General features: G+C 43.6%; 2 protein-coding genes and 1 non-coding gene across 4 annotated transcripts; 2 read left to right on the top strand and 1 right to left on the bottom strand.

Moving 5' to 3' along the window:
* Nucleotides 1-1,289: 1,289 nt before the first annotated feature.
* Nucleotides 1,290-8,358, bottom strand: dapk3 (death-associated protein kinase 3). The gene is made up of 9 exons (XM_070974820.1): nt 8,296-8,358; nt 7,357-7,461; nt 5,393-5,753; nt 4,768-4,897; nt 4,562-4,610; nt 4,445-4,471; nt 4,176-4,328; nt 4,025-4,070; nt 1,290-3,391 (listed from the first exon to the last, which is right to left on the bottom strand). The coding sequence occupies exons 2-9, from the start codon at nt 7,416-7,418 to the stop codon at nt 2,855-2,857; spliced, it is 1,365 nt and encodes a 454-aa protein (XP_070830921.1). The 5' UTR covers nt 7,419-7,461; nt 8,296-8,358; the 3' UTR covers nt 1,290-2,854.
* Nucleotides 8,359-8,583: 225 nt separating this feature from the next.
* Nucleotides 8,584-8,655, top strand: trnag-ucc (transfer RNA glycine (anticodon UCC)). Its single transcript has one exon. It is a non-coding gene; the product is annotated as a tRNA-Gly (tRNA).
* Nucleotides 8,656-10,764: 2,109 nt separating this feature from the next.
* On the top strand, nt 10,765-24,895 carry sppl2 (signal peptide peptidase-like 2). Of its 2 annotated transcripts, XM_070973903.1 has the most exons (16): nt 10,765-10,899; nt 12,259-12,375; nt 13,058-13,240; nt 13,338-13,427; nt 13,568-13,707; nt 15,960-16,102; nt 17,255-17,351; nt 18,923-19,039; nt 19,333-19,414; nt 19,546-19,620; nt 19,707-19,769; nt 19,848-19,947; nt 20,213-20,290; nt 20,882-21,042; nt 21,289-21,329; nt 21,852-22,405. In XM_070973903.1, the coding sequence occupies exons 1-16, from the start codon at nt 10,852-10,854 to the stop codon at nt 21,859-21,861; spliced, it is 1,545 nt and encodes a 514-aa protein (XP_070830004.1). In that variant the 5' UTR covers nt 10,765-10,851; the 3' UTR covers nt 21,862-22,405. The 2 variants fall into 2 exon arrangements, with proteins under 2 accessions (XP_070830004.1, XP_070830003.1); XM_070973902.1 differs by lacking the exon at nt 21,289-21,329 and having other exon boundaries at nt 10,773-10,899; nt 21,852-24,895.
* Nucleotides 24,896-25,199: the final 304 nt, after the last annotated feature.

Here is a 25,199-nt window from a genome sequence, read left to right as displayed (position 1 = left end):
TTTGGGCTAGTTAATCTTAAGGTTTGAAAAATCTCATCTATGTCAGTACACTGCCAGCAGAGGGCGTCTGCTACACAGTTACTGCTGCTGTAAAGAGTCCAGCACAATGAGACCCAGCTGCAGGCTGTGGGTGGCAGTTTGTTGCTAAATCTATAAAGAAGAAGAATCGGAAGGACACAACAACTACATCACACACACGCCATGCAGATTTTGGTGAAATTTGTCCTCCGCCTTAATCCCATCTTGGTCACCTTCCTCCACGGCAGACCAGGAGCGGTGGGCTGCCATCCGACCGGCGCCCGGGGACCCAATCTCTTTCGTCACCACTGGTCAGGTGGTGATCTTCTTGCATGTTTTTAGTGGGGGTATTTGAAGGAGGATACCCCAGGTGAACACGGGGAGAACATGCAAACTCCACACAGAAAGGCCCCTTTCCTCAAGCAGCAGGCATGGTGGAGGACACGCCCCGGTGCCACCTGGGAAAACTCATCCAGTGCCAAAAATTTTCATGCTGTCTCTACTGTACACAACATTTGACAGTAATTTTGTCACATTTACATACATTTCACATTTTTGGTCACTTTTTAATTCATAAATCTGCAATTAAATTTTACTTAATAGCAGCAAAATGTATTTTAATATAAGAAAAAGAAAAAAATATGTTTTATACGGAAGCCCTGAAAGGCCATGGATCAACATATTTTTTCACTCCGTTTTACCGTGATAATGAGATAATATTCCACTGTTTTATCGTTATAACGGGATAATATTCCACCGTTTTATCGTTATAACGACATAATATTCCACCGTTTTAAATTAACTTCACGGGAAGCATGGCGTGAAGCATGCAGTGTGCAACATGATGTCTGATGTGATAATAAAAAGTACAATTCTTCTTCTTTAATCACAACAATTACATCACATCATGGTGTCACAAACTCTCCATATTTCATATGTAAAATTTTAATCTGTAAAGCATATCTGTCAAATGTAGTGGAGTAAAAAGTGGCATCAAAGGGAAATATTTGAATACAAGTAGCTCAAAACTGTCCCTAACTGCAGTACTTGTGTGAATATTCTCCGCTGCTCTGCCTTACTGGAGAAAATGGGGCTTAGATGACAAACAGAAGCATATTCAAGCTTTAGGTGAGGATAAACTGCACTGTTAATCTTGTACAATGTGCTACAGCCTGAAAAATGTTGTACTGAACACACAGAGTAAAGGCAGAATGAAGTTCAGGTGAGATTAGTTCCCGCTCTCTCAATAACAACACATGAATACGACTCGCTAACAGCGATAACTCTGTTTATTTGAAACTAGCCAGTTCGGTTTTACAGCTCTTTCTGACACCTAAGAGACAGATTAAAAGAAACTTTGGAACACTGCTATAATCATTTAAGTGCAAACGATACGAGGATACATTTCTCTACTGAAAAATACTACAGACTATATAATACACTCTCTATGCTATACATGGGGAATGTGTTGCCTGGATGTGAAACGGATCGATGGAATGTTTCGAGTGTGCAGAGACGGTCAGAAGGAAAACAGAAACATAACAACAAGAGTTACAGCATATAGAGAAAGTTTCCATGCACACTATTTGGTTTACAAGGCTACTGTGCAAAAGTTGTTGCATTTAAGACATTGAGCGAATATCAATGTGATAGAAACATCATTGACTGGATGACAGATGAGTGCTCGCAGAGGCAATACGGTCGATCAGTTTACAGGCACTGAAAAGATGAGTTTATACATTCTGAATCCGGTAACGTTATATTCTACAGCTCTGTAACTTCACATTCATTTCCAAATAATGTCCTTGGAGGTTTCCTGGAAAGAACCATGTGATTTGGTGCCAATTACAGGTAGACTGTGATCAACGGTTACACTTCCCTGTAATTCCTAAACAATAGCTAAATGCTAAGCTAGTCAGAAGATTGCAAAATTCAGTATGCATAAAGAATAAAGTTTCAAATAATGACTGAATGATGAAAAGAGATTTACTGAGGTTTAAATGCGGCAATTTCATTCATAGAAAGTCCTCAGGAAGCTACACACGCCGTTTTCCCTGTAATCAGAACTAATCTACTTTGTTCTTCGCAGGAAGCTTTCAAGAAATCCTTGTGAAATTATACGATTATTACAATAATAACTTCAATGACAGAGCTGTGACAGAAAGCATTACCTTTCTTTTCTCTACGCTGAGGGTTTGTTTATTGCGTCCTTTATAGTCACCACTCTGTCCCAACACATGAGAGGACTTTAACATCAGCTGCAACTGAATCTAAAATGCAACCGGATCAATAAATACCCCGGATCTGTGCAAACCTCACACAATAAGCTGAATATTGTGAAGGTTTGTCACGTGACTGGCCAATAACCTGAGGCAAGAGCAAATGAGCAGACATCTAAACCTCTTACAGCACTGGGAAAATCAGACAGAATTAAGAAAATTAAGAGAAATGAATGAACATGTCTTCAATCTGCAATACTGACAGCCCCAAAAAAAAGCCAATATAAAAGTTTGCAAATAATTGTGTTCACTACGAAGCATGACGGACAAAAAAAACAGAACATAAAATCTCTAAAATTATAAATAAATGTATAAAACACAGGAATGAGCCTTGTCCTGGGGGAATGGGTTCAACGTTTTGCCTCTCTGCTTCTTGCTGGTTCTCTCAAGCGTGACATAAAAAGGGTGGAACATTTTTCCCGATGGGCAGCAGCAGCAGCAGCGTAGCTTATGATAACAACTGACCCACTCCACCTCCACCGTGCGGGACACGTGCAGAGAGGACGGGCAGGAAGATACTTGAGAAGGAAAGTGTCACTGCTGGACGGCAGCGTGGCTCAGGGCATGCTGCCGGAGCCGAGGACGCCCTTCTCTGCAGATATGGACTTGACCAGCTCCTCCACCCAACGCACCTCGGAGGCCACCTGCTCAGCCAGCGCCTCGTAGCGGTTTTCCAGGCGACCAAACTTGCGCTTGAGGATGTTGGCGGCCTGCATGGTGAGCCGGGTCTCCTCCTGGCTCTTCTTGCGCTGGGCTTGGGTGCGCTGCAGCTCCTGGCGGATGTGGCTCAGGTCGCTGGAGATGCTCTGGTTCTCCTCCTTGTACCAGCCCTCCTTCTCCTCATATATGGACAGCAGAGCTGCCACATCCTCCCGACACGAGCGCTGATTGCGCTCCAGATCCTTCAGGCCCTCCTCCGCTGCTGCGATCTCCTCGAGGACCTGGGAGAAGCGCTCGAAATTGACGTAAGTGTTGTTGGGTGGCATGCTGGAGTGGGACTTGATGGTGTACTCCTTCAGGCGAGTGGTCTTCAGGCGGCGGCGCTCGGGCTTGTGGTCTCTCTCCTCCGGGCGGACGTTTCGCCTCTTAATCACCTGGAGAGGGGAAAATGTAAAGGACCAATGTCGGATTTTTGAGGCAAATACAATACTGATATTTGAGAGCTTAAACATCTGATGATGACAAATCAGATGATTTACAGAAACATATATATATATACATACTTAATAAGTATTTCTGATAACTTCATTTCTTACAACAGTTGAACTGGATGATCTGTGAACTGTAAGAGCTAAACTTTTCCATGGTGTGGGAGCAAAGACAGCTCTGCATTTTAAGTCGAGCTCAGCAAACCTCAAGTAAACACTGGTTAACCGACCTCAGAGAGTTTATCTTATGGCACAACAATTCAGAAAAAGGGGCTTCACCACGTAGACCCTGATTAGTACATAATAACTGTAGAACTTTAAACCCTATCGGCAGCCAATGGAGAGAGGTCAACACTGGAGTGATGTGCTCTCTCTTTCTGTTAGACGATTGGCTGCAGCATTTTGAACTATATCTCCATGAGCTGCAATGTATACTGACTAATAATAATCTAGTCACCAAGGCACAAAGCAATTTTAATATCAACAGGTGCTCAGCAGCCGAGCACCTCACCTCAAGGTTCACGTGACCCTGAATGTTACACTACATCACGGGACGTTAATGCTGAATGAAACACTCACCTTAATCCAGGGGTGTTCGAGACTGTCATCGATGGTCATTCTCTTCCTGCAAAGGAAAATAATCCACCAGTGAGAAAACGACACTTCTGCGTGTCCACCCAACAGAGATTTCCTTCTTTACTTTTGGCATAAAATCTGAAAAGGTTCGTACTTGGGATCCTTGACCAGCAGGCGGCGTATGAAGTCCTTGGCCAGCTCGCTGGTGTTGCTGAAATACTCCTCATCAAAGTCATAGTTGACGGCTGAGATGTTTGTCAGGGTCTCCTGCTTGGTCTCGCCCAGAAACGGTGAAGCGCCGCTCAACCTACGGGGTGACAGATAAAAGCTTTTGCTTTATAAAACACGTGGATGAGGAGGGGGCTGATTAACGTTGCTACAGATGTGAACAGCCAGTCACAGCTGATGTGACACATCACTCACAGAATGTATGTGATCACTCCGATGCTCCTGCAGAGAAGAGAAGAACCAAACGTGAATGAAAACTGTCAGGTCAGTAAACAGCTTCAGAGGACTAAAACAAACATGTTGACATCTTACCACATGTCCGCCTCCAGTCCAAGCGGCTCATAGTTGACTATTTCAGGCGCTGTAAAGCACAGAGGAATGAACAGCTTAATTCAAACCAGATGTGGAGATCTGAATCGTCCGCTTAACTTGTTAGTGTGGGCGTGCGCCAGCGCAAAAACTGAACAATCTCACTCTGTGAAACGGACATTCAGGAGGGGAAAGAAAGACGAGCTCACCGACAAACTCCGGCGTTCCAAAAATGTTCTTGAACTCATTTCCCGCTTTAATCTGATGAGCAATCCCAAAATCAATCAGCTTGATCCTGGGGTTGGGGACGTTCTTATCCAGCAGCATGATATTCTCAGGCTGAAAGAGAACAACAAGATAGCAAGACATCCGTAAGAGAATCAGGTTCTGACACATTTATACATACATATGAAGTATACATGTACACAAAGTGCTAAGGAAGCTCCCAGGACACCAGCTGAGGTCTGCTTCTTTAGATCCACTTCAACAATATTAGTTGCTGTCTTGTTATCTCATCATGTTCTTGTGCAGCAGCTCAGAGACTGGACAGGTTATACTGATCTAATACAGCCCACAGCTGCGGTATAATCAGTGATACATGCTTATGGAGAGGGATATCTGCCAGTGGAGCATGCCACAAGTAACAGGCTGCTTCTAAGTGCTATATGCCAGGAAAGCAGCAACAACAGAAGCACAACACTCAGAAACCATCAGTCACTGCTCTATCGTGGCGTCACTGCACTGAGCTTTATCAACCTTCTCACTGACACGTCAACTACGACTGCTGGACCGGCGCCTCACAAACACGCTGTCTTAACCACACAGACCACTGACCTTGAGGTCAAAGTGCGCGATGCGTTTGGAGTGTAGATACTGAACACCGTCCAGGATCTGCTTGAGAAACTGGGTGGCCTCCTCCTCCGTCAGAGACTCCTTCTCAGCCAGGAAGTCAAACAGCTCTCCTCCGGACACCAGCTCCAGGATCAGGATCACGTCGGTCTTGTTTTCAAAGATGTCGTGGAGGGTGATGATGTTGCTGTGTTGGATCTCCCTCAGGATGTTGACCTCGCGCTCGATCTCTTCGCGGCTCACCCCCCGCCGGCTGGACGACAGCCGCCGCTTCTTGATGAACTTGGCGGCGTACTCCACACCTGTGCTCTTCTCCTTACACTTACGAACGATGGCAAACTGTCCGCTGCAGGGAGGGGAAGAGAAAGAGGGGTTAAAAAGAATAAAGATAACACCTTTTTTTTCCAGCTTTGTGTTATTAATAACAGAAATAATTATTTTTATCTATAATTCAATCAGAAAAAAACAAATTCAAACAAGTGAAAAAATCTGCCAGTACAGTGAGAACGTTTTCAACAGAAATCATTTTGCTTCAAGGTGTTTCTAGAAATGAGAGTCTGCGTCTTTAAAAACCACAGAAGAAGGCAGGTTGGTGCACAAGAACGATGAAAAATGACTTTGGAAAATACTTGAGACAAACTGATCTACATAGGAAACAAGTGGAAGTATCCCTGCTGCACTGGCAGTGATTTTTTCTCCCGTTTAAGGAAACTTTAAGGACTCAAGTTACAGAAATAAGTGTCTTGGCAAAAGGGAGATTTTGGCAGTGATCTTGTGACCCCTCAGATTTATCATGGGGACCCACTGGGGGATCCTGACCCACAGGTTGCAAAACACTAGACAAAGAAATGCATTAATAAAGTCATTGCAATGAAATTATTAATTCATTGTCTTAGTTGCAGGCAGGTAAGCTTGAAAACTGACATGTCACTGAAAGAGTACATGTGCACCATAGGACAGTCTTCACCATTGTCAACAAAAGTAATGAAATATATGTAATGCAGATTTTTTTGTATTATAGAATCTGGTTTTAAAGGAAACGAATAAACACCATCACTGACAAGAACAGCAAGACCAATGTGCACGTGGGGAGAAAGAATTTCATATTGCATGACTGTGCAGGGCGTTAAATGTTCGCACATTTAATGTCTGCCTACCTTTCTATCTCAGCACACACACACACACACACTCCCCTCTCCTTTAGAGCATCTACACCACAGCAGAGGTGGAAAGGCACACTGAGAGGCAGTGACGTCATACTTTTGCTGCATTACTGCAGAACACAGCAGCTCAGGTAAAGAAAGTTGCATTTGAACTACTAAAATTTGATGACTTGTTCACAAACTATGAAACAGCATAAAAAAGGTATTTAATACGCTGTTGACACATGCTTAAATATGTTGACCTTCGTTAGGTTTAATGTTTTGGATGGCTCATACTTGGCATCCAAATGCATCTCAAACACATCTCAAGTGTGTGAGATTTGATTATGTCTCGCTCACGTCTGCATTTATTTGTGACAAACTACAAAGGCTGGTAATCAGAAAATTGCACATTTGTGCTCAGCTGTGCAGCTTGAAAAAAGAACTGCTGCAGCTATCCAGCACCTTGTTTTAAAAGTTTATATGAGTGTTTCACAGATGGAAATTTACTGTCATGCTATGCACATACTAACAACTACCTACACAGTTTCTCAGTGCTATCAGGTGGGCATCTGTATTCACACAACTCTACCTCTCTGACGGCCTTCAAATGTGGCATAGATGAACAGATCCTAAATGCCATGAATGATAATAATGATGATCCTACCATGAATGTGTTTTGGATGCATTCACACTTGTATGAGATGTCCCCCACCCTGGACATGTTAGAGTCGAGTGTCAACAGTGTCTGACTACATTCGAGGTATGGGAAATGTGTTTTGTCAGAGAAGAAAAGACAATAAATACCTGCCCAGCTCCTCTCCCATCTCATAGTACAACTCAACATCCTCTTGCCTGAAGCCAGCCATGGTGAGCTGACTGTGATGATGGGAACAAGTGGTTTAAGATTCACTGCAAAGAAAGAGGAAAAGGTATAAACACATGAAGTACGGGCTGCGATTGTAGCGACAACACGGTAACCAAAGCAAAGGCATGTTGGCAGATCTAACCTGTGATAAAAGTCTTAGTTAAAAGCTACAATTATCATCTACCACCTACATTGCAATTCACCTCTGAGTACCTGGGCTCCTTCCTCCTTATTTGGCCACAGCTTCAGTTTTCAGAGACTTTCTGGCTGATGTCAGACCTCCGCATACCAGTCCTACTGACATCATCCCTGCCCCGGACCGGCTATCTCTGACTCAGTTAAAGGGACTGGGATCTAGCTACCCTAGCAAATATTTTTCACATTTAAGCCTGGTTTAATGTCGCTGGTGTATTAAAAACACGGTTACAATAAAGTCTATTTCTGATTGTGGCTTTTGACGCATGTGGTCAGCGCTGTAAAAGATGCTGAAGAGCGACTCCGTTTATGTTACGAGCAGGCAGCAGAGACATTTTCCCTCGGTGAATATCAGGGGAAACATCATAAAGGTCGAGCTTATTGCCACAAAAGCGAAAAGGAAACTCGTGCCATAGGTACAACCTATTAACTGACTGAACATGAAGGGAATACAGAATAACTCAAAGATAGAAATAAAGGGAATACCAGCGACGGAAGGTAGCTAGCTTAGCTGGCTAACTAGCTAACGTTAACGAACTGGGGTTATAAACACCGGCTTTCGCGGTTTGTGACAAGTACTACTTCAGTCAGGAAAACATACGATTAATAAAACTGATATGCCGACAGAAATGCATATATTTAACCAAATAAAATGTGAAGACATTGCTATAACGTATACTTACAGTGCGGTTGGCTACGAGTGCCGCATTCCCAACCAAAGTAGTTGTGTGTGAATTTCCAGACTCAATAGCGTCAAGGTAGCTATTATGAACAAGGAACTTCCGGATTTGTGGTTAAAAAATAAAAGCCTGGCCAATCGCGTGGTCACTTAAGCAGTCGGCCAATAGTGCTACTTCTTTGGATGTGTTCTAATAATACTAAAACGTTACTTGTATTGCATTTGTAACTGCTAATGACGAATAATGGGGGCCAAGCGATTGTATGTGTGCTAGTGTTCACTTAGTGTTGTGGCGTTGGTGGTATAGTGGTTAGCATAGCTGCCTTCCAAGCAGTTGACCCGGGTTCGATTCCCGGCCAACGCAGTGTCTTTTGGTGGAACAAGTGGTAACACTGTCGCCTCGCAGATAAAGGGTCCTGGGTTCGAATCTCGCTGTGGGCGAAGGGCGCGTGTCCTCCAGAATGCCCTCGGTGCCTGCTGCTCTAGGAAAGGGGCTTTTCTGTGTGGAGCTTGCATGTTCTCCCCGTTTTCATCTGGGGTTTCCTCCTAAAAAAAACAACAACAACTGACCAATGGTGACGAAGGAAACTGGGTCCCTGGTGGGATGGCAGCCCACCGCTCACCAATTTGCATGGCGTGTTCAGCGTGGCTGTAAAAATGTGTGACAAATAAAGGGAATTGTCCATCTGCTTCTTGTCCCTCTGCTTCTCTAAGACATCACCAAGAGTGGTGACTACTTGGTTGTCATTCAAAAGCTGCACAGGGGAATGGACTCTTGACTTCTAAATCCTGGATATGGCCCTGAAATGTGTTAATCCTGGATATGGCCCTGAAATGTGTTAATCCTGGATATGGCCCTGAAATGTGTTGAGAAGTGCTAGGTATACTGCTGAAGTTTATTTGCAATTTCAACTTAGGAAACAAAAAACAATGTTCACAGTTAATTGAAAGAATACTTTTTTATATGTATATGCCACAAATAAAACTTGCATCTAAGCCTTTTTTTTATTTTCGGACCACATAAATATTTACACTCAAGACAAGGACAGAAAATACTTGTGATATAGAAACCAGATCTTCACTGGTTTTCTTCCAGTGCAATGCTTTTTACAACCAGAGGACAACTGCAAAGTTGGGCAGGCTGTTAACGAGCACACTAAAAATCTCTCTTTTTATTCTGGAGGTGGTCTTCGCTTAAGTTCCGGTGTTGTGTCGCTTGATGCAGGTAAATAACCGGCAGAAGGAAGAACATATGGAATGACATCATGCTGAGTGAATCAACCCGCTGCAGTACGTCAATGATAACAAGATCGAGCATGCAAAGACCAAAGAGGGACTGAGGTCATTCAAATAACACTCGGTACCATTACGTGAAGTGGACACTAAATAAATAGGTAATAATAATAATATCAATAAGCTTATAAATCTTCACCAATTTTACTATTTTGACTTGTACAATAAGTGTGGTTATGATGCCAAATGACCCCAGCATGAATGGATGAATAGTAACACACAGTAACGCTTCTCTTATCTTTGGTTGACCATTTTCATTACACATTAATTTCATTTAGACCGAAATCAACGAGAAATACAAATTTTGCAAGAAGCCCGAGTCACTTAGTAACCGTTAATATAACATGAAACACAACCTTGAAAATGTATAATGAGCATATGAGAAGATGCTGAGAAGCAGTTATTCTGGAGACTGTCAGTAAACTGTAATTATAGTGAAAATACAGGGTTATGGATGGAAAGCATAGCTACCGCCTCACCAGCCGTGTTAGATCACGTCTGTCTTCAAGAGTCAAGTCATGTGTTCCGGGTCCACAAGACCTCTGTGTCTGTAATGTGCAGCACAGATGTGGAGCTGTAAGAGCTTTGACAGGATCTATTGCATGTAACATATACCAAACTCCTTTCAGCGTTAAAAAAAACAAAAAACAAAAACAAAAACAAAACTCTCGATGAATAGCAACAATAAATAATCAAATAAATACATTAAATCAAATAACAAAGCAACACACATATAAATACATAAATGAAAACGTCATTACGTCATATATTATGTTTTGAATATTCCCCGAAATTGTATTACTCGCTCAAGTCGTCAACGGCTACTTGTATGACATATATTATTTCTAAAATATTAAATGAATTATTATTAGGTAGATTGGTGTTTTGAAAGCGATGTTGGTCAGAAATTACATATACATACACAAGTTTACTTACTTACTGCTTACTTACTCTTTTAAAGCTCAACCACGTCTGTATTATTTTGAGCTACCATGTCAAACCCTGGTAAAGCAGACTAAAATGGTTCGTAAACCTCTGCTGTAACGTGAATGTAGATTAACATCCAGACTTTTTTTTTTATTTTGACTGACATACATTTAAATCAATCAGGGGCGTGTTTGCTGGCTCGTGACGGTCACAGCCAATTACAAATCCCACACAGCAATGTGGGCGTGACTTGCTAGAACAGCTGGTGGGGGGCTCGTGCGAGGGGCTCGAGCCGAGCGGTTGGTTGGTAGATGGGGGAAACAACAACAAGCTAGGCATCATGAGGGTCCCTGAAACACTGATTTGGGCCGCTTTTCTCATCCAGAAGGTGAGAGAGACCGAGTGTATTTCTTCCAGAACTGCGTATTTGTGCGTTTACTTCGTATTGCGGCACGTGGCTGACAAACAGTTTTTATCTAACCGTGTGTTCTGGGATTATTAGCTTGGATGCTATGACTGTTAGCTTGCGGAGATCACCGTGGGCCCTGGACACCCACACATCACTCATCTTTTTGATGTGGCGAGTTAACATTCACAAAGCAGGATTATTGCTGATTCACCACGACACTGAAACCACTTCAAGGTTCATGACAGACTTAATCTTCGTAGCGACTGGTAGATATCGGGTCGGTAAATGTTAGCTAACTCACATCACGCTAGTTCCAACGTAAAAATTTTAGTAACGCATCTGAAATTGGCGACTTATTGGTAAAATATTTCTCGGCCGATCGTAATGTCAAGCTGTGAATTATTGAAACCGACCAACCGTTGACCCGTTGAGTCAAACCATAACCTTCCTCTTTGGTGTATGTAACAGTAGAAAAAGACCGGTGTTACAAATAGAAACTTTGAGATCACAATTACTGAAGGCTTGAATAGTGCTAACGTAGGCCATCGTCCATTATCTTGCCAGTTTATTATGTCCACCGAACTAAAACCAATCCGTATAATAAAGTTAGAACAACCCTGCAACAGCTCCTTCCTCATTCAAATGTTCTGTTTGACTTGAAAATGTTTATAGAGGTGTTGATTCAACCTGATTGTAACCTCGGAGGCTGTACTATGTTGTTGAACTACATATACTGAAAGGTGTTCATAATATTTTGTCCACCTCAATTTAAGAGCACTTCAAATTCCAATGTATATACTAATATTCAGTCAATATGAAGAAATAAACAAAGAAGTGTTTTCTTCATCTGGAAGCATCATTAGTCTTCTACTCTGTTGCACCTGGGTTAGCAGTGTGTTCACAAATGTACATTTCATTTTGAGTTGCAAAATTCTGCCTTTAGTACATATATTTGATACTACATTGATAAATCAACATAAGGGATCAATGCTAACAATGATTGTATAATATCCTCAGGCTCATGTTGCTAGAGATGAATTCGGATGTGTGGCACTGCTACCTGTGCAGCTCAGGGTTGAACAACAACAACCCATTTTCTCTGCCCGAATTTATTTAATCCCAAATGTCAGCATTGTCTTCATCCCCAAAAAGTCCATGATGCTAGTCCACTTTTTCATTAATACTTTTTTATTTTATCTTGTTAAACTACTTCAAGTGAAACAGCAACAGCAGTTAATGTGCAGCTGGAAATAATGTCCAAGTCTATGATCCAAAAAGTCCAAAAGAAGCGTTTCACTGACACGTGGAGTGATACAGACGCTGTTGTCATGTTGACAGGTGGTGGGAGAGTACGGCATGGCCCATTTCAGTGACAAGGGCAAGAGCAAAGGGAAGGATTACTGCATCTTCTTCAACTCCCAGTGGGCACGTCTACCTCAGGACCTCAATAAGGCAGTAAGTCACGAGTGAGCAACGAGGTGTAGCCAAGTCAGTGTATTATCTCACAATAATGACACTTTCTTTCGAAAATGCTTCACAGCCGCACAGAACAGGGGATAAACTACAGTGGGCACTTATCTGATCAATAAAATGTTTTTCAGGAGGCCTCGTACAGGATGCTGAAATCTGATCAGCGCTCTTAGTGCCTGTTAGGACTCAGGCAGCTTCTTTCTGTTCCAGCGGCAAATGTCCGAGATCTTTGTGACTGATATCAGAATGTGATGAGCTGCAGTTATCCACTCTGCAGGAAATCAATGCACAGATTACAGTTTCTAGGTCACGAGCCAATAAATAGGCTTTCATTTTTTGGATATAATTGTATCATTAGAAAAAAAAGGAGCCTTGTGTAAGTCTTCAACACAAAGCTTTTTAGAATGCAGAAACAGACTCATACATCCATTATCAAGGAACAGACTGCATCTGTATTGACTGTAGTAGTGACAGGCGTGACCCAGCTTATTTCCACTGATTGTGTTTTTGCCCGTTAGATGCTTTTAATATGAAGCTGCAGCAGTAGGAAATTCTGCAATAATGTCATTTATTTAAATGAAAATCTTCCAGATTGTAACTTTAAGCGTTGAACCATAACAGGATTCCCTCCAGCTCTCGTTAATATTGCAAACCGTTTGTCTTGAAGTCACGTCTTCAGATCTACGACCTGACAACGTCAGTACTGTGCTCGCCCTCTGAGGTCCCAGAGGGAGGCTTCCCAAATCGCATTCCCATGGTGATGAGAGGCAACTGCACTTTCTATGAAAAAGTCCGACTGGCCCAGATTAACGGCGCCAAGGGCATCCTCATTGTCAGCAAGGACAGACTGGTAACCCTGCTTGGAGCTGTAAACATCTTAAGGCTGTTGCTCGTAGTCACAGAGCATCAAGATGAAATTGATTTTGTCACTTTTATTTCCACTACAGACACCACCAGCGGGAAACAAGACTCAGTATGAGGAGATTGATATTCCTGTCGCACTGCTCAGCTACTCTGACATGCTGGACATCAGCAAGGTGAGCACTGACACAGCAGACGAACACACCTCTGTCTGCCTGTAGGGTCAGTTTTTCTCTTCCTGGTCGCTCAGCATTATTGGACATTTCTCAGACTCCTACGCCTTCATCTGACTTAATGCTGTTTCTAACCCTTGCAGACCTTTGGCAAAGGAAGACTGGTTGCCATGTACGCACCCAATGAGCCGGTGTTGGACTACAACATGGTGATCATCTTTTTGATGGCGGTAGGAACAGTCGCCATTGGAGGTTACTGGGCCGGCAGCAGAGACAGCAAGAAGTAAGTGGGCACGATGGCGGGATAGAGCTGGAAAGGGATGTTTGATGTGGGCTGTTTCTCCACAGTTTTGAATGCTTAGTTGGGTTGAGTGTTACAGAAATACCTCATTACAGGCAGTGATGTGCTGGAGGGTAAATTCATTAAAGTCTTTTGTTTTCAGAACAGACGATGCCCCTATTAAAATTAATGTTTTTAAATCTGAACTGACAAGAAGTGCATGGAAAGTAGAACAGAAGTAGCTTAATTTATGTACAGATAAAGTCTTTTCAGGGACAAAAATGGTCATTTGTTGTCAGTGATGATACAGCTTGCAGTGAACAGTTTACCCGACTTTGCCACTACACAACATTATCACAGTATTCAGACTTTCCTTCTTCCTGTGCGCTGCACGCCATGCTTCCAGTCCTGACGGCTAAATTTAAATCAAAGCTCATTTGTCAGGGGAGTTATCTCCGGGGAAAATGAGTCATCCTTTTCTTGGCAAAGAAGTCAAAGGTGTTTGACTGCTCAGTCTCTCCTCGTCGAGGAGCGAGCGTTTGTCTCTTCTTTCCGATCCGCACAGCCTGCATTGTACCGCCGCAGCTCCACCAAAGGGCACTGTTGTTTATTTGAGGCCGAATGAGTGATTCACTCACTTCAGTTTAAGCCAATCCCTGTCTGTCCTTCCTGACGGAGTTGCCAAGGTGACTAAGGGCACAGTCAGACGGGGTCTCTGACGCACAGGACTGCGGGCAGAAACCATTTTGGAATATGAGTTCTGTGTTTTGAACTTGGGAAGGAAGCAACTGCGAGCCAGCCAGTGAAATGATGGCAAATATTGAGTGCGGATGGTGATGATCATCCTGGCTGCTTTGGCAAGTCACCAATAGAGTTGGGCCGTGTCCAAATTTTGAGACCGTCAAACCTTCCCCGCATTTTCCCGGGGTATACGGTATTACCGTGACTAATTAAAAATCACTTTGCAGGGCAGCATGATATGCGCTCAGTTCAAACGGTCAATGCTGACGCGAAGAAGCACCAGTCCTAACTTGTAGCATACCAGAATGACGAGGAGATACTCAGCTAAAAGCCTCTACCAAGCATTGCCACCCAAACGAAACATAATTCATACCCCAAGAAATTATATGCGTGTGTAACGAAAACACGGAAGTAGCGCACGTCAAAGGTACAGCATCTGCTGATCTCACCACTTCACGCACACCACAAAAGCCCGGTATCATATGAAAGCAGAGAATCTGATGATCACAAAGATGTCTGCCTCCTCACTGTGCGACAAAAACTCGGCAAGCTAGCAGCCAAAGAGTAGCAGAAAAAAACTTTGCTAAATGTCTTATCTTTGCTGTTTTGTGGTCAGAAGTTATTTTCCAGCTCGAAAAAAACGCTGCTAATTTCTCCTTCTATGACTCTGTGTTAGTTTGAGACCAATCGCGAAGGTCCTGGTTGTTTACATAAAGAGGAGGGGGTTTCTAGAGTGGAGGGAGCGCTCTTCGTGCAATAACCTATCTCTGGGGTTACTTTCTTCTGGATCGTCATTGGTGTTTCTATGGTGAATGTGGGCGGGTCGCTGAGCTATTGACCGGCGTAACTACGCAGTTAGTTTCACCGCTCCGTCTCATGAGTGAACAGAGCGCTTACAGAGGACTCAGCTGAACAGCCCGTAGTGCTATTTCACTGTAATTTCTTGCATTTCTTCCTTTTATGAGAGCTAAGAACAATAGCAAGCAGAAAGGCTGAAAAAGTGTTTTCAACAGAGGAGTTTTTCCGTGTGCTTGGACGAGATAACGGTACTCTGCTCAGATGCGCCTAAATGAGCGCCTGGACATACCTGTGTTAAAACATCTGTACGACTGCTCGGGTTCATTTTTTTTAGCATGTACTTTTGCACAGTCACCTTTTTCTCAAGTAAAAATTCAACCAGATACATTGAACGGAGTGGACTTCATTTTTGATAGACCTATACACGCAGCATTTTTTTTTTTTAATGACGGTAATGAAACTATTTTTAGATACTGCGGGATACCTTATTAACAGATTACCGCCCAACCCTAGTCACCAACGGTCAGCACTGTTTAATAAAAGAAGTGACTGACAGAACCCCAAAGGCTGGCTAGCTCTGTTGCCTAAGATTTTGCTTAATAAGCCGCCACAAGCAGATGAGTGCACGTCGCTGCTGATCATTAGCAGAGCCGTTGAGGTCACAAACAGGCCCTCCCAGGCCGACATGCCCCTCTGAATTTACATTTCTTCCGCAGACGCTACATGAAGCACAAGCGGGACGACGGCGCGGAGAAGCAGGACGAGGAGACGGTCGACGTCACCCCCATCATGATCTGCGTGTTCGTGGTCATGTGCTGCAGCATGCTGGTGCTACTCTACTTTTTCTATGACCGCCTGGGTATGACAGAGGCACTCACACACCATTGATCTGAACAAAATGTGTCACTCAATGTGTTGTTCTCAATCAAAGATTCTCATTCATGTGTTTCTTAGAAGAAGAAAAAAAAGCTCTTCGTCAGATGATTCACTTTATGTGACCAATAGATTAATAATGGTTTCAGTCCTGTCTGCCCAGCGTTTGTTGCTGTGTGGGGGATGCGTCTCAAAGCCAGTCTGGAATTCTTCCCTCATTCATTGTGGTCTGGCGTGGTTCAGTGAGGCGTTTGCTCGGTATACGTTCTGTGAGCAGTGATCGCCGGCGCTTTCCTCGGGTGGCAGATAATCTCAACTTCCACTTGGCTTTTTTTCTGAGCTTTCAGCTGCAGCTCACAGGCTTCCTTGTTTACCTTGACTTAGACATGAGAACGAACCCTTTCAACAAAGCCTTTATATAAGCACACCACTTACCAGGCTGTCATTTGCCTTTTGTTCTCATTTCTAAACTGGATAAATATAGTGGTTGTTTTGGAAACTTTGCTGAATTGCTTCTTAGAAATTGTCCCCCGATGCCAAGATATATTTAAAACGATCACTCACATGTCAATACTGCCCCACAGTGTATGGATAATATGGTTTTCAGCAGCTGAGAAGCAGGATTTGTAATCAGAAGATTGCTGATTCAATGCCTAGACCATCTGAGCAAATCTCAGACAACAAAATGAGTTAATGATCCCTTCATTTAGCTCCACTCTAAACTCTAGATTCCTCCAAGCTACTGGAGATACAGCAGACTCTTTATCCTCATTTCCTCTGGCAGAGCTGCTCAGTGTCCAGCTTTATGAGGCAGTAGATCACAATCTGGGAACTTCTTGAGCGTAAAGGCTGGCTGTGATGTGAAAGGGCGTAATGGCTCAGATCACATTTCTCCAACAAACAGATAAAAAGTGGCAGCTGCTGACAGACCATCGTTTGGCATCTTTGAAAAGCTGTTGCACGGTCTCCCAGCAGGCTTAACACTGGACACACAGCGGTGAAACCGATGCCACTATTCAGATATTTAAAGACTAGCTTTGTCAGAGCACAAAAAGTGCATTTCCTCAATTGAATGAGTGGATGTCATGTGATAATATGCACTAATCTCCCTCTGGCCTGCTGTTTCCTCACTGTTTAGCCATTTGGGTCATTGCCATCTTCTGTGTGGCGTCCTCTGTCGGCCTCCACAGCTGTCTGTGGCCTTTTGTCAGGAGACTCCCGTTCTGCAAGTGCAGGTGAGATACATCAGTATGATTTGCAACTCTAGCTGCCCAGAAGTCAACCGTCAACACGTGTTGTATTGTTTTCTGAATCTTTGTACAGTTTCATAAGTTTTGTAAGCTTTGTCCCGAGTTCAGATTTTGGACAAGCCTCTGTTTATGTTACGACCAGCTCTCCTGGGCAAAAACAGGAGACATGACAGAAAGTTAGGTTGGTAGGAAGCAAACTTAGATAGAACAAAAGGAGCTGAACTACAAAAGAAAAGGGCCTTAGGGGAACAAGGGCCTCAGGTGTCTATTCACTCAAATAGATTAGATTTAACAAGGTCCACCAGACTCTAAATAAAGCAAACCACAAAAAACACCTCAGCTACCTGGCCTGCCCCGCTCTTGCCTGTCCAAAACCAAAAGCATCTAAAGCAGCGTCCCTGCTCTCAGCGTTTCTAAACTAAGGGACTTGTGAGTGTGTGCTCAATGAAAAGCTAACTCCAGGCAGGTTAGTAAACGACTCAGTTTCACATTAAAACAAACGGCTGACCTCCTCAGCATTTCAACACAAGCTGGAAACAAAACACACTTGATAATCCTGATCGGCTTTGTGTAAAATGATTGTAAACTCTGCGAAAAGATGAACCTCGGACAGGCTCTTCTTTGTTTCTTCTAGACATTTTGATGATGTGAATTATAAATGAGGAGCTTACTCTGAAGAGATAGTCAATGGGAGGAGGTAGGATGAAGGTCATTCCAGTAGGCCTGGTCTGTTAATCCATCAAAAATCTCGTTGACCGAGCTGGTTCCTGCCTCTCACTTGTGAGGATTTGAACCTTTTCTATGTCATCCATGAAAGTAAGCCGAGTATATTTGGGGTTTGAACTGTTGCTAGTTTGGGCTCTAAAAAACAGGCATTTTCACTATTTTCTGGCATTTTAGAGACAGAATGAGTAATGGGGAATCTGCAATCATGTGATCATCAGCTCAGTCGATAATGGAAATGGCCATTAGTTGCAACCTTACAGGTGTTTTGAGTCAGCTGTGTCCTGTTGGCGAATAATCTTGCTAACTGAGATCTCATTTTCCTCCTTGGATGACTCTTAATCATTCCTGACAACCAAATGTCAGTGGGGAGTTACAGTAAAGATAAAATAGAAACAACATCAAGGAACTCATCACTAGATATTTAAGTCAAAACTGTTCATATGCTTCTAAAATATATTTAAATAGTCCAGAAAAAAACATAAATATGATAAGAATGGCTTGTGGTCAAGGACCATGCTGCTGACAGGAAAGAGAAATTGCAGTTTGAGTGCAGGGCTGCTCACATCAAATCACAGCCAAGTTGACCGGGAATACGAAGACATTGCATCCTCTTGATTGGCCCGGCCTGGGCACCTCTCCAGTCAGGGTCTGCAGGATAGCAGCGTGTCGGCATCGAGACCAATCACGGCTAAACAAACTACTGTATAATTTTAGATGTATTATTATTGTGAGTGAATGTTGAATGAAAAAAAAAAACCCTGTCCACTGCTGACATGAGATGTCTTTATTTGGGTTATTTTATTGATTTGTGGACCATCTTCTGACCACAGGGTCCCAGAGAACAACTTGCCGTACTTGCACAAACGGCCGCAGATCCGCATGCTGCTACTATCAGCCCTCTGCATCGGTGTCAGCATCACCTGGATGGTGTTTCGCAACGAAGACCAGTAAGTGCAGAGAGAATATGTGTCAAGAAAAGCAGCCAGCTGCTGCATTCAAGTCTTTCTTGAATCTTTGTTTCGGGATATGTTGGGTTACGTGTTTCCTACAGCCAGTCGAACTTTGATTCAAATAAAGCTGATGGATATAGAGAATCATTAAGGCTGTATGTGCCATTTCTATTAACAGGACTCATATTTGTGACTGTAGGGAAAGCGTTTTCTGCCTGTGCGTGAGAGCATGTTGGAGGCACATCATGATGTTGGCGTGGGCTGACTCAGTCTTGTTTTGTACCCTCCAGGTGGGCGTGGGTGTTACAGGACGCTCTGGGGATCGCCTTCTGTCTCTACATGCTGAAAACAGTCAGACTCCCCACATTTAAGGTCGGTCAGCGCTCTAGTAAACAAGTGTAGGAGTGTGTTTTTAAGGTTTTAATTGTATTTTGCTGAATAATATTTGGAGCTTATGCAGTGTGTTAGCTGTAAACTCACCTGATGTGTTTCTGTCTCTGCAGGCTTGCACCTTACTACTGACAGTCCTTTTTGTCTACGACGTCTTCTTCGTATTTATTACACCCTTCTTAACAAACGTACGTCAAGACTGCTTTCACATGTATGTCTGCTGTCCCTGTGACTGTGCGTCATGCTTACGTCACCCCTGGCCTTCTGTCCACAGAGCGGGGAAAGTATAATGGTGGAGGTTGCGGCTGGTCCCTCGGACTCCTCCACACATGAAAAGGTGAGCTTGTTTTCAAACTCTGCAGCTCCGCTCGGCCCAGAGGAACAGCGGTCCATCTAACGTTTGTGTTTCCTCCAGCTTCCCATGGTGCTCAAAGTGCCACGGTTAAACTCCTCTCCCCTGGCTCTCTGTGACCGGCCCTTCTCCCTCCTGGGCTTCGGCGATATCTTGGTACCAGGTGATTAACTGTGACATCATACCACGGGGAGCTGAAAGTGCTTAAAGCTCATTATGTGTTTTTTTTTTGTGTGGTCACAACCAGAAAATGATTTAACCACAGGCGGCCCATTTAGACTGTCCTTGTTGCCAGCGTGTAAACACAGAACTACTCAACAGCCACACTGTTTATGGCTGCTTATTTAAGGTCACTGTTCCCTCCAATAAGATGAATTGTGTCTGACGTCTGAATGTGATGAAATGCCTCGTTGTCTTTCTTCCGTCAGGTCTGCTGGTGGCGTACTGTCACAGGTTTGACATTCTAACACAATCTTCCAGGATCTACTTTGTGGCCTGTACGATCGGTACGTACGCAGGGCGGGGGGCGGTTGGGAGGGTTGTAGCTGGTGACATGTTGCTGTACTGTTCTGATGAGCCCCATTTGGACGGGATTAACGTTACAGGGGGAGTCGGGGGATCGAGCATTGCAGGACGTGGTCTGTAATAGACCAGTGCTGACCTGTAGCAGACATCAAATTACAGGGTCTTACTCAACTGCTTTTCTTTATTCTGTTGTAATTGGTTCTCCAGCTAAGCCCACGTTGGTATTCATGTTTCCATCCATCAGATTGGCAAAAAAACATTCTTGACTTCCTGTTTTACATACAAGTCAAATTTCACACTGAGCTGATGAAAAAAAAGTAGGACTAGCAGCTCTTCATGCAGGAAAGAAGCCAGAAATTGACTTTAAAATACAAGGATGTCGCTCTGGAGGAGATTTAAATCACAGGAGGACCCAGGAGTTCATGAAAGACAGTAGGAAGATTCACCCACATCCCCATAAATCCAGTCCTAATGGACCTTCAGAGCGAAAACCTGCTTTGTGTTAAGTGTTGGCTCTTCACGGCTGGACTTTGAAAGTGTTGACCCTGCGTGTCCCGTCTCTCTCCCGCCAGCCTACGGCATCGGCCTGCTGATCACCTTCGTGGCGCTGGCCGTGATGCAGATGGGTCAGCCGGCCTTGCTCTACCTGGTGCCTTGCACTCTGCTCACCAGCCTCGCTGTAGCGCTGTGGCGCAGGGAATTGCCCCAGTTCTGGACTGGAAGTGGATTTGTGGTGAATACCAGTTTGATATGACTGCCTACCGCCGAAGAACACAAAGACTTACAAAAAAAAAAAAAAAACAACAAAAGAAAACACAAAAACATCTAGTTAAATAACATGCCGAGTAACGTAGAGTTTTAAGTTGAGTAATCCCTTTAAATAATTCCATCCGTTCCAACTGCCTCTTTCTGTTTCACTGTCCCCCTCCTTCCTCCATCGCTGCTCCTTGCCCTTTATTTTACTGTGGGTGTGCTCTAGTCTGCTGCTGAGGGCTCAGCTGTCTGTGAATGTCACTGCAGGTATTCTTTCTGGGCTTGCTCTTCTACACTCTACCATTAAAACATCCTGATCTTACTTAAGCTTCCTTTTTTTTGGTCGTTTTTCCCTTTCCGGTAGTCTGTTTCCATTTCTCTGCATTCACACCTGTGGTAGAGTCATACTGGAGCTATTATTAGTGGTGCTGTTGATGTAGATTAGCTCATGTGTTTTCTTAGATAATGATGGTTAGCATGTGTGTGCTTTAGCGCCCCCTGTGGCGTTTTCTTTGATATGTTTCTCCTTTCTTTGTACATATGTGGGCCTTTTTAATCTTTGTGTACAGGAATACCTCTGACAACATTAAGCCTCCTTTAAATGGGGTTGAAATGGTAAAGCAGGATCCATTCAGCCTCAGATCCACCTGTGGACAGAGGAATGACTGTATATTCTTTGGTTTTGTCTTCTCTCCAGCTGTCCTGTCTTCTGCTATCATCATTACATTTTCTTGACTGCTTGGCACAATTCAGCCATCTCATATCGACACTTCTTTTTGTCCCCTACAGCCTGCCATAGCGCTCGCACCCATCAACTGTACACAAACTGCAGCGCCGCAGATAGAGGGGCCCTCGACGAAACCGGAGCCACAAACCACAGAAGCCACCAATCAGAGCGAAGACTCAGCCCAGCACCCGCCTCAGGAAACGCCCCCCGCTGAGAAAGAGGAGGAGGGAAACAAATCTGACTGAAAGGACGTCCAGTACGGCATTTAACATCTTACTTCCTGTTTTATTTGTTGAGAGTTTTTTTTTCTACATTGTGTCTTAGTCATTGGACATTAAGTACGGACGTTTATTTGCACTTGGTGCGAAGGGAAGAGCAGTGGAGATCTGTGTTTTCTGAGTGGCTGGCTCAGCGGGGCACCGGGATTGGACACACGAGGTCGAGATGTGAAACACCTCACACCTTCTTCTACCAACACAGTCTGTACCACCTCTGAGGGGAACGGAAAGCCAAATCTGGAAGCAACACAAGCTGTTGAACACTGTAAACTCCCATAAGCTGAAACTCTGCGCAGCCCAAAGGCCCTGTCACACCAGCAGAGAAATTATTTTGTGGCAAGAAAAAAAAATTAAAAAAAATTTCATGTTCATTTCAATGAAATCTCTGAATAGTTGATTCATTCAGGCTAGATAAATTCAAAGAAATTGACGATTTGCCAACAGTTATGAGGTGCTGCAACGATAAGTTGATAAATTTAAATCTGTTTTGATAATCAGATAATTATTATTTTTTAAGCAAAAATGCTGAAGATCTGCTGGTTCCTGCCTCTCACTTGTGAGGATTTGAACCTTTTCTATGTCATCCATGAAAGTAAGCCGAGTATATTTGGGGTTTGAACTGTTGCTAGTTTGGGCTCTAAAAAACAGGCATTTTCACTATTTTCTGGCATTTTAGAGACAGAATGAGTAATGGGGAATCTGCAATCATGTGATCATCAGCTCAGTCGATAATGGAAATGGCCATTAGTTGCAACCTTACAGATGTTTTGAGTCAGCTGTGTCCTGTTGGTGAATAATCTTGCTGAGATCTTATTTTCCTCCTTCGATGACTCTTAATCATTCCTGACAACCAAATGTCAGTGGGGAGTTACAGTAAAGATAAAATAGAGACAAGCTCGGGGATTAATCGTGACTGACTGGTGCTAATGTGTGTTGAGCTGGCTAATGTGTTAGCGGTTAGCTCATCAGCTACCATAGTTCAGTCACCAAATCTCTCAGTATGCCACTTTCTGGTGTGACAGGGCCTTAAAGGTCTTGGTATGCTTGACGTGAACTTGTTTGAACAAGATGGGTTGTATGACTACGTTTGAAGGCAGATGTGTTGAAATAGCTGCGTGCGAAGGCAGAGTTAAAAGACTGCTGTCAGAGATGCAATGCACAAATGGAGATCACGCGGCCGGACGAGCTCTCCTCGAAGGCGTTTTAAGTTGTTGCACTTCGTTGTACAACACGTGTGATTGTCTGTTGTCTGACTGTCGGCTGCAGCCCCCCAGTCCGGTGTCAGAGAGGTGTAGAGGAAGGCAGGTTTAAGACACCGTTGAGCACTTCATTTCAAGCATAGCGAGACCTTTTTTGTCCTCAAAAGCACACTAATCCCATGTTTCCACCGAACACACGGCTCAACTCGGCCGTGTCATACAGTGGAAACATGGCAGAATACATACACACTACATAACAAGCCATTTCTGCTGTCTTCATCACTCCATCTCAGTACAAAGGACACCAGAGTCAGAGTCACTTTAAAATGTGGTTCTATCATGGTTGTTGACTGAGCCAAAGCAATTTGATCGACTTAATTTTTTTAAACTGAAGGACTTGTCGATGTCATTGAATTATAAAAAACGAATAGTTTCTGCAACTGTCATGTTTCAAATATTTTCCTTTGGTTTCACCAGCGCCAACATGTTCCTACCAGGCACCGGTAAAACTTGTGTGGCACATTCACTCGGGCTCTTTTCCACACGAGGGCAGTTACAGTATTTGCAAAAGTGCTGCGAGATGGGCTAGATGCTACTGTACAAACAGGAGAAACTCCAGCCAGCAGAGGGCAGGGACCCTTCCCCAGCTCAGCACTCTGACTAGCAGTGTCACCAACGTAAGTTTACTGGTAGAGGTGCAGAACAAACAGCAGCCCTCATCTCAAACATGACAGCTGGAGACAGGCTTCCCAACAGCTCTGTCAAAGGCGAGGGACTGACGGCATTTGTTGAGCCCGAGTTCACGTTCCCATTAAGAAAACCAATCGCCACCATTGTTTGTGTGCGTGCACGGTGGATCTTGATGAATGGTCCAATAGCTACCAGTAATTATCGAATAGTATTTTTGCCTGAAACGCCCACTCCTACTTTTGATATATTTTATTTTGCATGCTATGATTTTGATTTTTACCCTTTATATAAAACCAGTGTATAATCTATAGCACAGACTTTGTATTCACTGTCGGTGGTGTGACAGTTGGCCACCATAGATTTGTCCCCCACCAGTAGTTACTCATATTGTCTTAATAATTGGTTTTGGCCTTAAATGTGTCCACGTTGGGAGCCACAGCAGAATGTGTCACGTGTAAAAGTCGCTTTATGAAACACGAGTACTGTAAACGATGACGTGCTGCAGTTTCATGTATGAGCTGAGGCGTGAGTGACGGGTTGCGTTACCAATATTCATAGTTTGTATGAAGCATTTGCACAATATTTTTGAAATCGTGGGCCGACAGATGTTGGCTCATGTCTGTGTATGTTTATGTGTACTCAAAGAGGCGGAAACCAGGGTGTCAATGCGTCAAATATTCATCCTGCTTTTGTTTTGCAAGTCCATCTCTTACTCATTTTTGATGCCCATTAACCAAGTTCGACATTTCTTTGTAGAAGTTGAGGTGAAAGGTGAAAATAATTTGGTTGGAGGTCCAATGAGAGCAGTTTAGTTGGATGTGTGCCCTCGCTGATTTCCAGGACATGAGATTATTCATTCACCAGTATAGTTTGATGTCACCAAGTGGTTTTTAATACCTCTGTTGAGGAATACATGTAATAAAGAAACATTGTCTCTGATATTTGGTGTTTTGTTTGTTTGCATAACATTACATAAAACTCCAGTTTACAGGTTTTGAGGTCTGTGATGTGTCTGAATGGCTCTTAGTGAGACGTCTCAGCAGCTTCGCTCAGGATGCTGTCTCTTGGATGTGTTGATGCTGAGCAGAACTCAGCCCCTCGCAGTGGTCTCTCAGTCTGAATGCGTCTTTTCATCGTGGCCCTCCAGCTGTGAAAAAGGTTGCTGCTGTTCAGGCTCTGCAGAGATGAACAGCAGTCCGACAAAGAGGCTCTTTGTCGCTTCGGCTCAGTCACTCAAAGCGGA

This window comes from Chaetodon trifascialis, chromosome 11 (assembly GCF_039877785.1).
Source record: "Chaetodon trifascialis isolate fChaTrf1 chromosome 11, fChaTrf1.hap1, whole genome shotgun sequence".
Classification (NCBI taxonomy): domain Eukaryota; kingdom Metazoa; phylum Chordata; class Actinopteri; order Chaetodontiformes; family Chaetodontidae; genus Chaetodon; species Chaetodon trifascialis.
This window is presented reverse-complemented; position numbering and strand designations above follow the sequence as displayed.